The sequence below is a fragment of the Nannospalax galili genome, unplaced genomic scaffold, assembly GCF_000622305.1.
Source record: "Nannospalax galili isolate Female #2095 unplaced genomic scaffold, S.galili_v1.0 scaffold960, whole genome shotgun sequence".
In the NCBI taxonomy this organism is placed as follows: Eukaryota; Metazoa; Chordata; class Mammalia; order Rodentia; family Spalacidae; genus Nannospalax; species Nannospalax galili.
Genome location: NW_008348313.1, coordinates 1,764,929 through 1,780,840, shown reverse-complemented (window position 1 = coordinate 1,780,840; position 15,912 = coordinate 1,764,929). Strand labels below are relative to the sequence as shown.

Sequence of the window (15,912 nt, the reverse complement as noted above, 5' to 3'; positions counted from 1 at the left end):
ATGGATCAAAGACCTCAATGTGAAACTGGAAACCCTGAAACTATTAGAAGAAAATAGTGGCAGTAACTTACAAGATATGGGTGTAGGAAAGGATTTTCTAAATTGGACAGAAGTTGCTTAGGAATTAAGGTCAGCAACAGGTAAGTTCAGATAGGACCTTATCCAGTTGATATCTCCTAATAATTTCTGGAAATCGTTCAGGGTTTTTAGGTTATCTTTTCTGATAGTTAGTTTTTGAGGTTTAATATGGTTAGGAAATATTGTGGACCCAAGAAAATTCGCCACCTCTCCTTCTTGTACCTTTTCAGGCGCTATTAGCAAACCCTTGGCCTGTAGATGGACGGACAGATCCGCAAATGCCTGATGTAAACTGTCCAAGTTGGCATGACAGAGCAAGATGTCATCCATGTAATGACAAATCCTCAAGGACTTATGCTTATCCCTGACCGGCTGAATAGCCGCTGCCACATAAAGCTGACACATAGTGGGACTGTTTGCCATGCCCTGAGGCAGAACTTTCCATTGGAATCGTTTATCTGGTTCCTCATGGTTTATGCTGGGCAAAGTAAAGGCAAACCTTTCTCTGTCTTGAATAGCTAAAGGAATGGAGAAAAAGCAATCTTTGATATCAATTATAATAATATGCCAATGAGAGGGCAGCGCTGACAGTAAAGGTAGACCTCGTTGTATCGGACCCATTATCTGCATCTGATTATTGATAGCCCTGAGGTCATGCAACAACCTCCATTTCCCTGATTTTTTCTTGATTACAAAGATGGGTGTATTCCATGGAGATTGGGAGCACTCTAGGTGCCCCAGAGTAAGTTGTTCCTGTACCAACTGCTCTGCTGCTTTAAGCTTATCGGAGGGCAAAGGCCACTGAGGAACCCATACCGGTTCCTCCGTTTTCCAGTTGATGGGGATAGCTTCCTCAGTGGCCCCTATGAAAAACCCACCCCTTTTCGATCTAGCTTTTCCTTCAGGGTGACAGGGCTGGTACGTCCCTGCAGATTTTTTCCTAATCCATGTCCTGGGACGCATCCCATGTCCCTCATCATTTGCTGACTTTGAGGAGAATAGTCATTGGTAAGTGTAAATTTTAACTGCTGCAGTAAGTCTCTTCCCCAAAGATTAATGGGAAGAGGTAAGACAAAAGGTATAAGGGTTCCTCTCTGTCCTTCATCAGTCTCCCAGTGCAAGGGTCGAGCACTCAGTGATGGAGTATCCTCATATCCGAGGCCTGTTAAAGGCTGAGAGGATCGAGTAAGAGGCCATTTGGACGGCCACCAGTGTGCAGAAATTATGCTGGTGTCAGCCCCAGTATCTAATAATCCCTGGAACCTCTTTCCTTCTATGGATAAGGCTAACATGGGACGGTCTTGTAGGCCAAGGGACAGATAAGCATGTTGGCCTCCCGAAGAACCAAAACCCTTCTCCCCTCTAGTTACTCCCGTACTGGGAAAGTCTTGATGACAGCTGGGTAAAATTAGCAACTGGGCCACTCTATCCCCGGGGGATATCGCAGATATTCCCCGTGGGGAGGAGCAGAGTATTTGAATGGTGCCCGTGTAGTCTTGGTCCACAACTCCCGGATGAACCGTGAGTCCTTTCAGGGAGGCCGATGAACGGCCAATCACTAGCCCAACAGTGCCATCTGGGAGTGGGCCAGCAAGATCTGAAAGGATTGGTTGACATCCCATGACGGGAGTTAATACTGTTCTGGTGGTGGCACGCAGGTCCAGTCCTGCGGATCCATTGGTCGCCCTCCGGACCGAGGTGTCTTCACAGACCTTTGTGACTGGGAGAGACTCGCCCCTTTCAACGCCCCATAGATTTGTCCCGGGCCCTGGGGTCGAGGGCCCCTGTTCCCGTTTTTTGGCTGTGCAGCAGCTTGCTCTTGAAGGGGCTTCCCCTGGATATCTTTTACCGACCTGCATTCCCTCGCCCAATGTCTTCCCTTTCTGCATCTAGGACAGAGTCCTGGAGTCTTCCCTGGCCGGCCCGAGAAGGGCATTGCTGGCCCTCGACAGTCCTTTTTCATATGTCCCTTCCTGCCACATCTATAACATTTAAGTTCTGCAGCGTGCTGCGCCGCAAGGACCGCAGCTGCAAGACCCTGATTGGACAATGGCCCGCCTATTTCTCTGCATGCCTTCATCCATGCAGTGATACCCTTTCCTTTCCATGGGGTGATAGCAGCTCTACATTCTCTTGTGCTATTCTCAAAAATAAGTTGTTCTATAAGCGGCATGGCTCCCTCTGCATCATCAAAAATCCGACCTGCAGCCTGCATCATTCTCGCGACAAAGTCAGAGAAAGGCTCCGTAGGCCCCTGTATAATCTTAGTAAGATTCCCAGCAACCTGGCCCTTGTTGGGGAGGCTTTTCCAGGCCTTCACCGCAGCGTCATTGATCTGCTGATAGACTTCGACAGGGTACCCATTCTGATTATTAACAAATTGGCCCTGCCCCGTGAGCATGTCATAAGTCCAATGCGGTCGCTGATTATTGGCGTTCCGCTTTGCCTGTGTCATACATAAGTCTTGATATATGGACTTCCAGTCTAGATACTGTCCTGCCGTGAGGCAAGCTTTTATTGTGCTGTACCAGTCCTCAGGGGTCATGGCATCAGTGGCCAGTCTTTCTATTAGAGCTGTAGTGAACGAGGCGCTCACCCCGTAAGTCTGTACAGCCTCCACTAAAGTTTTCAACTTTTTTAAATCCAGAGGTGAATGGCCTCGCTGATTGTTGGCATCTTGCCACACAGGGAATGCTTGAGGGTAGGCATCATTTAGTTTCCTACGCTCCCTGGCTGACAGAAAAGTCGTCTTTCCCCCTCCGGGCGTGGGCCCGAAGACTTCCGCATACGGAGGTGCCGATGGCACCCCATGACCAGGGCTCCACCCCAAGGAATAGGGCGGCGTGGGGCCTTTACCGGCCCCCTTCCGGGTCTGAATTTCCTCTTGTGACTCAGAGGATTCATCGGAGTCCTCATGGGACTCTCTCTTCCCCTCTTCCTCCTCCTCCTCATCTGAAGAGGAGTCAAGGGTGAAATGCTTGAATTCATCAAGGAGTGGATAGATTCCTGTCCCCCCTATCGCTCCCTCCCGGGAGGGTGGTCTAGGTTTCTGTGCACATCTTGGGGGTAATGATAAGGCATTCTGGCTTTTACTTTTATCTTTCCTTTTTGGTTTCTGTATTTGGGACTTGTCTCCTTCTGTCCCTTCACCCCTTTCAGCTTCTGATAAACTATCCTGATGATCTATGAGTACTTTCTGCCCTTCCTTGATCTTCTCTCTGCACTTTTCATCCCCGATGCATGACTTGAGTAGTTTGTAAATCGGCCATGCACCCGCACGTAGCGTGCCTGCCTCTCGTTCCCTCGCTAAGTCTTTGCCCAGTTTGTTCCAAGAACCTTCGGTCAAGGAGCCTGAAACCATGAACCAAGGAGCCACACGATCCACCTCTTTCAGGAAGTTCCGCAGCACCCGGTCAGGGACCCTGAGGTCCTTCTGCTTAAGCAGCGCCTGTGCCGCTTCTACGAGAGTTTTACTGGGAGTATGGCCCATAACTCCTTTATCTACAGGAGGGGCTCTGGCTGCTCGGTTATCTATCCGAGCCTTAGCGCCGGTCCAATTAAGATCACAAAAGGGAGAAGTACAAACCTTACCCCGTTTCCCACAATTACAGAACAGACAACAACATAAGACGAAAACGAAACTAACAAAGAGAAACGGGACTACGTAGATCACAGGGAACATACCTTGCTGAAAGGTCTCCGGAGTTCTCCGCGCTGGCTTGAATCCTTCACCGACGAGCAGTCGGGGCCCTTCGTGTGGCTTCTCTGCCCAGGTTCGGCCTGTCCCGGGTTTCGGCACCATTTGTCGCGCGCAGCCTTTGCCGAATAAGGATGACGCAACACAACGAGGATTTGTCCAGCGCAACTTTACTTGAAGCTCTCGAGTACAGATGGAGAAGGACCCCTAGCTCTGGGGACGCGCTGCTTATATAGCTCTCCCAGGGCGGTGTCCGTCTGCTATTGGATCTCTGCAGATCACCCTAGGGGCTGGGTATCTCTGATTGGAGACTATATTCAGTCTCAATTAGCATGTCGTGAGCGCATGCGTATGGATGAAGCCGAATCAGGCAAGAAGAACCAGAAAGCAGGAAACCGGCGCCATCTTGTAATGGCGGGGCGGCTCCCGACAAATAGTGGTAAACAAAAAGATCAAAGAAGCCCTTGAAGTATTTGACTGCTCCTTGACCCTCAGATACAGGTGGGGAAAACAGCTCTTGAAACTAATTGAGTTCTTCTGTATAAAAAGGCAGAGCTGAAATAAACCTAGGCTGCAGGCACTACTGTCAGCCCTCCCAAGCATCTTTTCTGTCTCTTATTTTTTCTTTCAATCCTCACTCCCCCTTTCAGGTACTGTCCGTCTTGGCTGGTTGGCACCGGCAAGGTCCTCATGCTTATATCAGCAGGCAGGTTGCTGGCTGAGCCATCTCCATGGCCTTTTATTTTGAGATGAAGCCTCATTGAGTAGCCCAGGCTGGCCTTGACCATGAGATCCTCCAGCATTAGACTCCCCAGTAGCTAAAATTACAGGCTGTGTTACCAGGCAGGGCTAAATTAACTTAGTTCTTTTTTAGTTTATTTGAAAAAGAGTCACTATGTAGCCCACATTGGCCTCAAGCTCACAGGCCTTGCCTCTGCTTCCTGGATGCCGGGATTAAAGGCATGTGCCACCATACCAGGCAGAATTATTTTATACTAGATTTCAGTTTGCACCATTTTGAGGGACCAAATATTGGGTTTTTAAAAAATATTTTATGGGGCTGGAGAGATGGCTCAGTGGTTAAGAACACTGTTCTTGTAGAAGAATTCAAATCCCAGTGCCCACGTGGCAGCTAACAACTGTAACTCCAGTTCCAGACAGCCTCTTCTGTCCTCTGTGGACACTGCAGGACATGGGTGCACTTACCTACATGCAGGCAATGCACACATACACATAAAATAAAAATACTAAATAAAATATTTTTTAATTTTTTCTTCCCCGTCCCCTAAATAAAATTTTTTTTGGTCTTTTTGAGACAGGGTCTCCCTGTAGCCCCAGCTGTCCCGGAACTCACTAGACCAGGCTGCCTACCTCTGCCTCCCGAGTGCTGGGACTACAGGTGTGTGCCACCATGCCTGGCAATAAAATATTTTTTAAAATTTTAATTTAATTTTATGTGTCTGAGTATATCACTTGCATGTGCTTGCATGTGTGTAAGCGCACCTGTGCCATGCAGTGCCCATGGAGGAGGTCAGGAGAGAGCATCAGATCCCCTGGAACTGGAGTTACAGACAGTTGTTAGATGCCATGTGGGTGCTGGGAACCGAACCTGGCTCTTCTGCAAGAGCAGCCAGTGTTCTTGATCACTGAGTCAATTCTCCAGCTCAAGATTTATTTTTAAAATTTTTCTTTGTATGTATGTGAGGGGGTGGTATGTGAACATGAATGCAGGTGTCTTCAGAAGTCTGAAGACATTGGATGCCCTGGAGCTGGAATTACAGGCAGTTGTGAGCTGCTGAGAATCAAGTTCGGGTGCTCTACCAGAGCACGGAGCACTCCTAACTTCAGTGCCCTCTCCCCGTTCTGTGAATAAAGAAGTGTTTTTCTGCTTCTAGTGCTTCCTGAGAGGTGGGGAGTCTTCAACAATCCCATCCCCTAAAAGATAAAAATGCAGAAATAACAAGAGAGATCATTGTCCAGAAATACCTGCAGGGGATGGGGCTGCAGGGGCATTCTCAGGACGTAGCCTAAGGAGAGCAGAAGGGGGAAACTGAGTCTGGTTGTTCAGCTAGGCCTCCTGTGGAAGCAGAGGTAAATCCTCCTCGGGAGACTCCGTTCAGTGTTAATTAGTGAGTTCTCAGCCAGAGACCACCAGCATGAAGTGAGGACTGTGACAGACACTGAGACAAGCTCAATACACACCCCCCAACACACACATGCACGCAAGGTCTCCAGTTATAGGGTCAGGTGGTCAGGTGTGCTACTGCACACCTGTAATCCCAGCACTTGGGAGGCAGAAGCCAGCGGATCTCTGAGATGAAGGCCCCTAATCTACATAGTGAGTTCCAGGCCAGAGTTATTTAATGAGACCCTGTCTCAAAAAAACAAAACCAAGCCGGGCGTGGTGATGCACACCTTTAATCCCAGCACTTGGGAGGCAGAGGCAGGCAGATCTCTAGGAGTTCAAGTTCAGTCTGGTCTACATAGTGAGTTCCAGGACAGCTGGGGCTACAGGGAGACCCTGTCTCCAAAAAGACCAAAAAAAAAAAACAAAAAAAAAAAAACCCAAACCAAACCAAATCAAAAGGTCCAAGGGGTTGGAGAGATGGCTCAGTCCTTATTAAGAGCACTGGCTGCTCTTGAAGAGGATCCAGGTTCAGTTCTCAGTACCTGCATGGTGGCTAACAAACATTCCTAACTCCAGTTCCACGGTATCCACCGCCCTCTTCTGGCCCCTGCAGGCATACACACAGACACACATACATACACATAAAATAAAAATAAAAAATAAATCTGAGGGCTGGAGAGATAGCTCAGCAGTTATTAGCACTGGCTGCTCTTGCAGAGAACCTGGGTTCAGTTCCCAGCACCCACGAGGCAGCTAACAGCTGTCTGTAACTCCAGTTCCAGGGGATCCGATGCCCTCTTCTGACTGTGGGCATTTCATGACACAGGTGCACCTACATGCAGGCAGGCAATACACTCATACACATAAAAATAAAATATTTCTAAAATTAATGAACAAATCAGATTATAACAAAATGTTAAAAACAGTATTTTAAATAGTTTTTCTGATAAATGGAGGTGTGCACACATATCCAGTTGAGGAAACTGGTAACTAATTCAGGAAGGGTTTGCTGTATCAGCCAGCTGTGCTGGCTGTACTGGGGAGGATGAGGCAGGAGAATCTCACATTCAAGGCCAGCCTGAACTACACAGGGACACATTGTCTCAAAAAAAAATTTCTGCTGGGCATGATGGCACAAGCCTTTAATCCCAGCTCTATGGAGGCAGATGTGGGCAGATCAGCCAGCCTGATCTACATAGTGAGTTCAGAGGTAGGCAGATTGGCCAGCCTGATGTACATAGTGACAGGACAGCTGGGGTTGCAGAATATCCTATCTCAAAAAGATATTTATTTATTGTTTATTGTCTTTTTGAGACAGAGTCCCTGTCCCTGTAGCCCCAGCTGATTTGGCACTCACTATGTAGGTCAGGTTGGCCTCAATCCCCATACCTCTGCCTCCCGAGTACAGACAAAATAAATAAATAAATAAATAAATAAATAAATAATAAAAATAAATGTTGTTTTGAGACCAGGTCTCCTGTAGCCCCAGTTGTCCTTGAACTTGCTATGTAGACCAGGCTGACCTTAATCTCACAGAGAGCTACCCTACCTGCCTCTTCCTCCAGAGTGCTGGAATCAAAGGTGTGCATCACCACATCTGGCTCAAGGCATATTTATTGCATAATGTAAATACGAGATGGCATCTCACATTTCTCAAAGCAAAGTTTTTTGGTTCATTGCATTCATAAAATTGATTAGATTACAGAGACACAGAAGGCTGGGGAAGTGTGGGGAGGAGTTCAAGGCCAGGCTTAGCTACACAGCAAGTTCAGTGTCAGCCTGGGCCACATGAGACTCTGATTCAAAGTATCAAAATAAAAGAAAAAATAGAATGGGAAGACAGAGACAGAGAAATAGGTATAGTGAGTCTGCATGCAAGGCAGGAGGATTTCAGCAAGTTCAAGCCAGCCCGGGTTACAGACTGAGCCCTCTCTTAGAAAAGAGTAAGTAAGCAATAAAAGACATAAAGATGTAGATATACTTAAAATTTGGTATTTTTTATTTTTAACTTAATTTTATTTATTTATTTAATTATTTATTTTTTGATCTTTTTGAGACAGGATCTCCTTGTAGTGGAGCTGGCCTGGAACTCACTATGTAGAGATTAAAGTTGTGTGCCACCACACCTGGCTTTTTTTTTTTTTTTTTTCTTTTTGAGTCAGGGTCTCCCTGTAGCCCCAGCTGTCCTGGAACTCACTATGTAGACCAGGCTGGCCTTGAACTCACAGAGATCCACCTGCCTCTGCCTCCTGAGTGCTGGGATTAAAGGTGTGCACCACCGCACCTGGTATTTTTAATATTTTTATTTTATGTGTATGAGTGTTATGCCCGCATGTAAGTAAGTGCACCCATGTTGTGCAATGCCCACGGAGGTCAGAGGAGGCTGTCAGATCCCCTGGAACTGGAGTTACAGAGAGTTGTTAGCTGCCATGTGGATGCTGGGATTTGAACCTGGGTCTTCTGCAAGAACACTGTTCTTAACTGCTGAGCCATCTCTCCATCCCTGGCTATTATTTTTAATTTTATTTTATGTGTATGAGTGTATTGCCTGCATGTATGTAAGTGCAGTTGTGTTGTGCAATGCCCAAAATACTCAAGGAGGTCAGAAGGAGGCATTGGATTCCCTGGAACTGGAGTTATAGACAGCTGTTAGCTACCATGTGGGTGCTGGGAACTGAACCCTGGTCCTCTGCAAGACCAGCTTTTAACTATTGAGCCATCTCTCCCGATTCAATTCTGTATTTATTATTTACTTTCATTTTATGTGTATGAGTGCTTTGCCTGCATGTATGTAAGTGCACCATGTGTGCAATGCCAGTGGAGGCCAAAAGAGGGAGTCAGATCCCCTGGAACTGGAGTTAAGGATGTTGTTAGCCATCATGTGGGTGCTAGGAACTGAACCCAGGTCCTCTGAAAGAGAAGCCAGTCCTCTTAACCACTAAGCCATCTATCCAGCCCCTAGACATACATTTTTTTTTTTTTTTGGTCTTTTTGAGACAGAGTCTCCCTGTAGCCCCAGCTGTCCTGGAACTCACTATGTAGACCAGGCTGGTCTTGAACTCACAGAGATCCGCCTGCCTCTGCCTCCCAAGTGCTGGGATTAAAGGCGTACACCACCACGCCCGGCCCGACATACTATTTTTAATTTAAATTATTAAGTTTAGTATTACTATTGTTGGGGGGGGATGCCTGTAGAGGTCAACTTTGTGGAGTGGGTTCGCTCCCATTGTGTGGGTTCTGGGGTTTGAACTCACAGGTCAGTCCTGCTCAGCAAGCGCCATTACCTACTCCACCATCCTGCACGCGCTTAGGCATAATCTTGATGAGGAAAGCTATGAATGAAAATGTTAGTAACACTCATATCCGTGAAAACATGCTATTCTGTATTATATTCTATTTTATTGCAAGAAACAAATTTGTAAATATTTTCACATTCTCGAAGATACACTATCATAAGTGAATTCATTATAGAAATAATGTCTTTTCTGATGATTCTGAAAAAAAAAAAAGGCTTTCCCTTTTTTTCTTTTTCTAGTAACAAAACAACCAGCTCATTAGGTGGTTACTAGGCAACTCTCCCTGGACCAAACCACTTTGAAAATTTGAGAGGGAGATTGTGTTCTCGGCGTAAGAAGGACACAGACCCATTGGGCATACGGCCATCTTTGAGCAGGGCAGAAAGGACTCCAGTTTTAGAGCAGAAGTTAGTTTGAAGTGTGGTTGCTAGGCAACGGCTGATTCTGTGGCCATCTTTGAGGGGGGCACTGTATTTACCGTCTGGAATCGAAAGCCCCGCGGAATGGGGTTGCTAGGCAACACCTTGACACCGTCGCCATCTTCGAGCAACTATTTAAAAAATTAAGCATGCAGATTACGACATCTTACAGGAACGTTGCTAGGCAACACTTTGGCACCATCCCCGTCCTCTAGTCAGCCTTTTCATTCTCCTCGTCAAACTAAAGTAATTCAAACGACGACATAGAGGAACTGTACCGCTTGGACGCGGTCGCCATCTTTGTTAGGGGCATGGGGCCATCCGGTTGGAGAGGAAGAAAACTTAATTGGGTTGGAGGGGCAGAGTTGGTATGAAGGCGGGAATTTGGTCATCTTGCATCTCGCTCTCTGCGGGTTTCAAACCGGAAGCCGACTTCCTGTGACTACCTGCATGCTCCCAGACCCGCACTGAGTCCCCAGGGGGGTGACTTTCTGGGGTGCGGGCTTCCAGATGGGGGAGGAGGGACCAGGGGGCACCGTGCATCTGCTGTGCCTGGCAGCCTCCAGCGGAGTCCCCCTGTTCTGCAGGAGCAGCCGCGGTGGCGCCCCGACCCGTCAACAGGTGGACGCCTGGACCTAAACAAGGAGGGGTTGGGGTGCACTTGGCATGCTTTGCAGCCCAGGGCTGGGGACTTTGAGCATATGGGGGGGACGGCAATAGGCCAGGCTCCAGAAAGGGGGGCGGGCATGGGAGGGAAGGGCTTCAAGGTGGGACCCCCAGGTCTCACTGAGGAGGTAGGTGTAATGCCCTCCACCTCCCCTCAGCTCCCTTTCTCTGTCATCGGCTCCCTCAATGGAGTCCACATGTTCGGCCAGAATCTGGATGTGCAACTCAAGTCTGCGCGGACAGAGGACACGACGGTGGTGTGGAAGAGCTTCCATGACAGGTGTGTTGTTGGCAGGAGCAATGGACAGGGCCCGGGCAGTGGTCCCCACCCCGGGGAAGATGACCTGGTCAGCTGTAACTTGGCTTGTGGGATCTTTGCCAACCTTTACCCCCTCTCTCAGATCCCTGGTTTTCTGAGGATGCAGCCAGCCGTCTAGGAAAGTCCCTGCTGCACCCCAGTGCCCCATTTCCCAGGCCTGGCCTCATCCTCCGGTCTCATCTTCCATCCCCACAGTGTTACTCTCATTGCTCTGTCATCTGAGGCGGGCACCTCGGAGCTGAGGCTGGAGAGAATGCTCCACATGGTGTTTGGCGCCATGGTGAGACTCAGCCCCCTTTTCTCCCAAACTCTGAGATCTAGGCTCTCAGTGTCCCTCCTCCCTCAGTCCAGACCTCACGTCCTTCTCAGACCTGGGGCTCCGGACCCCATCACTACTCTTTCCCCAGACTCAGGAGACTCCAGTCTTCTCTGACCCATGGGCGCGGGCCTGAGCCACCATCTCATAACCAGTCCTTTAGGTCCTGTCCTGCCGTCAACTAGAACCCATCAAGGGTCTCCATTGTTCTCTGCAACTTCTAGGTACTCGTGGTGGGACTCGAGGAGCTGACCAATATCCGGAACGTGGAGAGACTGAAGAAAGAACTAAGGGTGAGGTGTTGGGACATAAAGGTGGGCAGTTAGGGTCCCTAATTGCTGCCTGTTAGGGAACTACAAGTCCCAGCAGCCCCTGGGACAGTGGCACCTCATGGGTTCTTCGGGAACTTGGTGGTCCAACCCTGGAGCTGGTCCCAGCTTTGGATTGATCTGGGGTCCACCTGGGTCCTAGATGATCCCTTTATCCCCTCTACCAGGCCACTTACGGTCTCATCGACAGCTTCCTGGGGAACTCGGAGCTCATCGGGGACCTGACCCAGTGTGTGGATTGTGTCATTCCTCCAGAGGGCTCCCTCTTGCAGGTACTGGGGCAGCTACAGGGGTAAGATTGTCTCTGTGGTCCTAGCATGCTCTTGTCCTCTGGAATCAAGTTCCTGTGATTCCACTTCTTTTAGGACAAGCTCCCAGCTCTCTGCCTGCTGTCTCACGGGCCTGTGTCCTTTAGTGCTGGCCAAGCTGTGGATGACATCCACAAACCCCTTTCCCACCCACCTCCAGGGCCAGCCCAGTGTTGTGGGGAGTTCTCCCTTTCTGGACAAATTGACTGCCCCTCTCCTCCTAAGGCTCTGTGGCGCCCAGCACTGTGGTTTGACTTCTCTGAGCTCCCGGATGTCAGTGATCACACCTTCTTGTCACATAACAGGAATGGAATTGTAGATGATGCTGTTAAAATTATTACCTCTTGCAGGGCCTCTTGGCTCAAGCCTGTTATCCCAGCTACTCTGGAGGCTGAGGAAGAGGATTGGAATAAGGCTAGCCTGGGCAACTTAGTGAAACCCTAACTCAAGATAAAAAAATGTATACAAGGCTGGGGTGTGGCTCAGCAGTGGAGCCCCTGCTAGCTCTTATGATCACGGCCCTGGGTTCCATCTAAGGCATGCTCAGGATGGTGGCTGAAAGTGAAGGTGAAAGCATTCACGTTCAGAGAGGGTGTGACACCCGAGCTTGGCAGCCCAGCATGCTGGAATATCCCTGGATCTCGTGGTGACTCCTTCTTTCTGAGCCCACCTGGGGAGACCCTGCTCTAGCCCCTTGTCCCCTGACCCCTCACCAGGACACCCTCTCCGGGTTCGCGGAGGCCACAGGCACAGCCTTCGTTAGCTTGTTGGTGTCAGGCCGCGTGGTGGCCGCGACAGATGGCTGGTGGAGGCTGGGCATGCCCGAGGCCGTGCTGCTCCCCTGGCTGGTGGGGTCCCTGCCGCCACAGGCCGCTCGCGACTACCCGGTGTACCTGCCGCACGGGAGCCCCACGGTGAGGGGCGGGGCAGGGCAGGGCCTGCGGGGCGGGGCTGGCGGGGCTGGCGGGGCAGTGTTCACCGCACCCCCACCCTATGCGGACGCAGGTGCCGCACCGGCTGCTGACGCTAACGCTGCTGCCCCGCCTGGAGCTGTGTCTTCTCTGTGGGCCCCGCCCGCCGCTCAGCCAGCTGGAACCGCAGGTGAGGCGGGCCTGTTGCACCGTGTCCCCCCAGGACCCGCCACCACGTGGCCCCAGCCCCTCCGGGTTTACTCCGGTCGCCCTCGCCCGGCTCCAGGCCACGCCCTTAGTGACGCCCCCGCGTTTGCCACGCGCCCACAGCTGCTGGAGCGCTGGTGGCAGCCGCTGCTGGACCCGCTGCGGACCTGCCTGGCACTGGGTGCGCGGGCGCTACCCGATGGCTTCCCCCTGCACGGCGACATCCTCGGGTAGGGCTGGTGGACAGCGGGCTGGCGGCCCCGGGTCCTCCGACCCGGCCTGACGCTCCTTTCCCCAGCCTGCTCCTGCTGCACCTCGAGCTGAAACGCTGCGTCTTCACCGTGGAGCCCTTGCGGGATAAAGGTGCGCGGGGAAGCGGTGGGCGGGAGGGTGGGGTTGGGCCGGGGTGGGCCCGGTCAACCTTCTGTCCTCTAGAGCCTTCTCCGGAGCAGCGCCGGCGCCTCCTCCGCAACTTCTACACGCTGGTGACCACCACGCACTTCCCACCAGGTCAGCAGCAGGTGCAAGGTCCACATAGTGTGGATGCACAGACATAAAGAACCCAGCATGTTTCCCAGGGCTGAGCATCATGGCAGGCGCCAAGCGAGGAAAGGTTGCCCCTGCCCATCTTACTAATTAACTCTGGGTATCCCCCCTAGCCAGTGCTTTTACGCGTCAGGACTGGTCCCGGACTGGGCATTCTGGCCCACACCTGTACTTCATCAGTACTCTGAGGCAGGACCATCACAGGCCTGCTCCACTTCCTAGGCCAGGACTACTAGTGTTAACCTCAGTGCAGAGCAGGGCTTAGAGCTGCTCCTTTCACACCCTCCTTAGTGCTGAGCAGAGCTTTCCTCAAGCTGAGGGGGGTGAGGATCCTGCAAACTGCACTGGGCAGTTGTCCCAGGCCCCGAGAAACATACAGGGACCTGGTGGTGCCCAGCCAATGAAGACTCCACAGGTGTGCACACTGGTGGAAGTGTGCCCTGGGGAGAAGGATGTGGCCCTTAAGAGGGTGATAGGCCAGTGCTGGCCACCTGCACGTTGGGATTGTTTAGGTCCTCCAGAAGATCCCAGGGAACAAAGACCAGAGCTGGGCAGGGAGAGACTGAGCTGGGAGGTGCAGGAACCCCACTGGTTTTAGAGCTCTGGCCCCATTGGCCACGCTGGTCATGGCAGCCCTCCCTGTCCTTTCCCCAGAGCCAGGGCCTGCAGAGAAGGAAGATGCAGCCCACCCTGCCCAGGTGCCCAGAGCTTGCTACCTCGTGCTGGGGCCAGGCATGGGGTGGCAGCTGGTGGCTCTGCAGCTGGGGCTACGGCTGCTGCTGCTGCTGCTGTCCCCTCAGAGCCCCACTCATGGACTGCGAAGCCTGGCCACTCACACTCTGCAAGCCCTCACCCCACTCCTTTGATCACCTAGGGGTGGGCAGCCAAGAGATGGGGCCAAAGTAGCGTCTCTCTGTTTATTCGCTCACAATAATACACGGCCCCTGGATGGGGAAGGGAGGAAGGGCGACACGGGTAGGGTGGGAGGGGAGGAGGCACCCACTTCCCTGCCCCTCTCCCCTCTGTGCTTTGGGGGAAGGGAAGGAGGGGGCTCCCCCTGACCCCCCAGAATGTAAACAGCAGCAGATGAACAAAAATAAAAATACAAAAGGCCAGAGGAAGCTCCCAGGCATGCTCCCACCCTGGGGTGTCCACTGTCACCAATGGAGGTCCCTTCACTGCCCCATCCACACAACCCCCTCCATCCCAGAGCTGCCTGGCACCAGCCACATCCCAGGGCAGGTCCAGGGCTCAGAACTGCTGGGCCAGCAGCTCACACAGGTGACGGGAGACAGGCTCTTTGCTGGTGCGCAGGGTCAGGCGGTACATCTGGGGAGACAGGGTCCATGTGAGAACCAGGGAGGAGGGACGGCGTCAGAGAGTGAGGGATGTGCAGAATGCAAGACAAACAAGGATGAGAGGGAGGAGGCACAGAGAAGACCGGTCACGGGGAAGGGCCTCCCTCGGCACACACCTGGGCCTGGGCGTTGGGTTCCAGCCGGAGCAGGCACCCCACCTGCAGGGCTTTCGTCTGGATGATTCCAGCACCCACGAAATTCTCAGGGTTGGGGTCCACATTGTCCAGGAGCGCAGAGCCAAACCCCAGAAGCTACAGAGTGGGGGTAGATACCGGAGAGGCTGGCTGTGGAGCTCCCTAGCATATCTCAAGTCCCAAACCCTTGGGAGGAACCAAGCCAGTCACCCGCCAGTACCCGGCAAGCACCCAGCTTTACCTTGGCTTTGGTAACCTCAGCATCCATCGGGTGATTGGCTTTGAAGATTTTCTGTGCCTCCTGCAGTGGGCTGGAGGGGAGGAAAGAGCAGTCAGGCCCTGGGGGCCCTCGCCCAGCCATGGCACCACCCGCCATGGCCCCGCCCCTCACAGGCTCAGCTGCTTCCAGCGCTGGAAGAAGTCCTGGGCTGCCATCTCCGTGGGCTGGAAAAACTTGTTGATGGTCACCGGGAGCTTCAGGGTGAGGGACTGAGGGGCGCCGCCGTACCTGGACGGGACGGGCGAGGGCAGCTGTCAGCCCCCCCGCAGGCCCCTCCCCCGGCGGCACCGCCTCCCTCCACTCACCGGAAGCGCACTGACAGCAGCGGCGGCGTCAGAAAGTCCCGGAGACACTCGATGTTCAGCACCTGCTGCACCTGCGCGCCGCCGTCCACCTGCCCGGCCACGCGCTTGGTCTGCACGGCCAGCTGTGGCCCTGCGGTCAAGGAAGCCTGGCACAGGGCGACCCGAGGGCCTCCCCTGGATCTGGCTCCCACCCCTTGACAGCCGGAACCCAGCGGGCCCCTCTCCCGGCCCCCCATTCCGAGGTCTTGGTGAGCTGGCCGTTATTGGGATCAGGAGGCAGCACCCCATGGCTCATCCCTACTCAGGCCTGACGCCATCAGCATCATGCAGCCAGACCAGCTACATATACATCCCATCACTGCCTCGCAGGCCAGAACGGAGCTGCAGACCCCGGCTCTGGAAAAGCTGGTGGGTGATGCAGAGGGTGAACAGGTCTAACAGTGCAGATAGGAAGACAAAGGAGAGCAGCCCTGCTCAGCCATTCACCCTCAGGGCGTCCCAAATGCCCTTTCCAAACAGCCCTAGGAAGCCGGCTTGAATGCACACATCTGTAACACCAGCTCTTGGATTCAAAGCCAGCTTGGGCTACATTAAACTACATTTTTTTCTCAAAAA

The 15,912-nt window shown here is 52.2% G+C and overlaps 2 protein-coding genes across 6 annotated transcripts in view; one reads left to right on the top strand and one right to left on the bottom strand.

Moving 5' to 3' along the window:
• The first annotated feature begins 9,859 nt into the window (after positions 1 to 9,859).
• Positions 9,860 to 14,335, top strand: Fuz (fuzzy planar cell polarity protein). 3 transcript variants are annotated; one of them, XM_029569396.1, is made up of 12 exons: positions 9,864 to 9,986; positions 10,206 to 10,239; positions 10,443 to 10,564; positions 10,799 to 10,883; positions 11,144 to 11,212; positions 11,416 to 11,520; positions 12,273 to 12,470; positions 12,562 to 12,657; positions 12,798 to 12,904; positions 12,973 to 13,037; positions 13,110 to 13,184; positions 13,875 to 14,335. In XM_029569396.1, the coding sequence occupies exons 3-12, from the start codon at positions 10,482 to 10,484 to the stop codon at positions 14,084 to 14,086; spliced, it is 1,095 nt and encodes a 364-aa protein (XP_029425256.1). In that variant the 5' UTR covers positions 9,864 to 9,986; positions 10,206 to 10,239; positions 10,443 to 10,481; the 3' UTR covers positions 14,087 to 14,335. The 3 variants fall into 3 exon arrangements, with proteins under 3 accessions (XP_008843315.1, XP_008843314.1, XP_029425256.1); XM_008845092.3 differs by having other exon boundaries at positions 9,862 to 10,239; XM_008845093.3 differs by lacking the exon at positions 12,273 to 12,470 and having other exon boundaries at positions 9,860 to 10,239; positions 13,875 to 14,086.
• Positions 14,113 to 15,912, bottom strand: part of Ap2a1 (adaptor related protein complex 2 subunit alpha 1) — a 30,317-nt gene continuing 28,517 nt past the window's right edge. For 2 of the 3 annotated variants that reach the window (XM_008845094.2, XM_008845095.3), the window contains 5 exons: positions 15,298 to 15,421; positions 15,104 to 15,220; positions 14,954 to 15,023; positions 14,695 to 14,829; positions 14,113 to 14,549 (listed from right to left, as the gene is read on the bottom strand). In XM_008845094.2, the coding sequence (XP_008843316.1) occupies positions 14,472 to 14,549; positions 14,695 to 14,829; positions 14,954 to 15,023; positions 15,104 to 15,220; positions 15,298 to 15,421 (524 nt within the window). In that variant the 3' untranslated portion in view covers positions 14,113 to 14,471. The remainder of the gene's footprint in view (positions 14,550 to 14,694; positions 14,830 to 14,953; positions 15,024 to 15,103; positions 15,221 to 15,297; positions 15,422 to 15,912) is intronic. The other variant, XM_029569395.1, reaches the window with a different exon arrangement.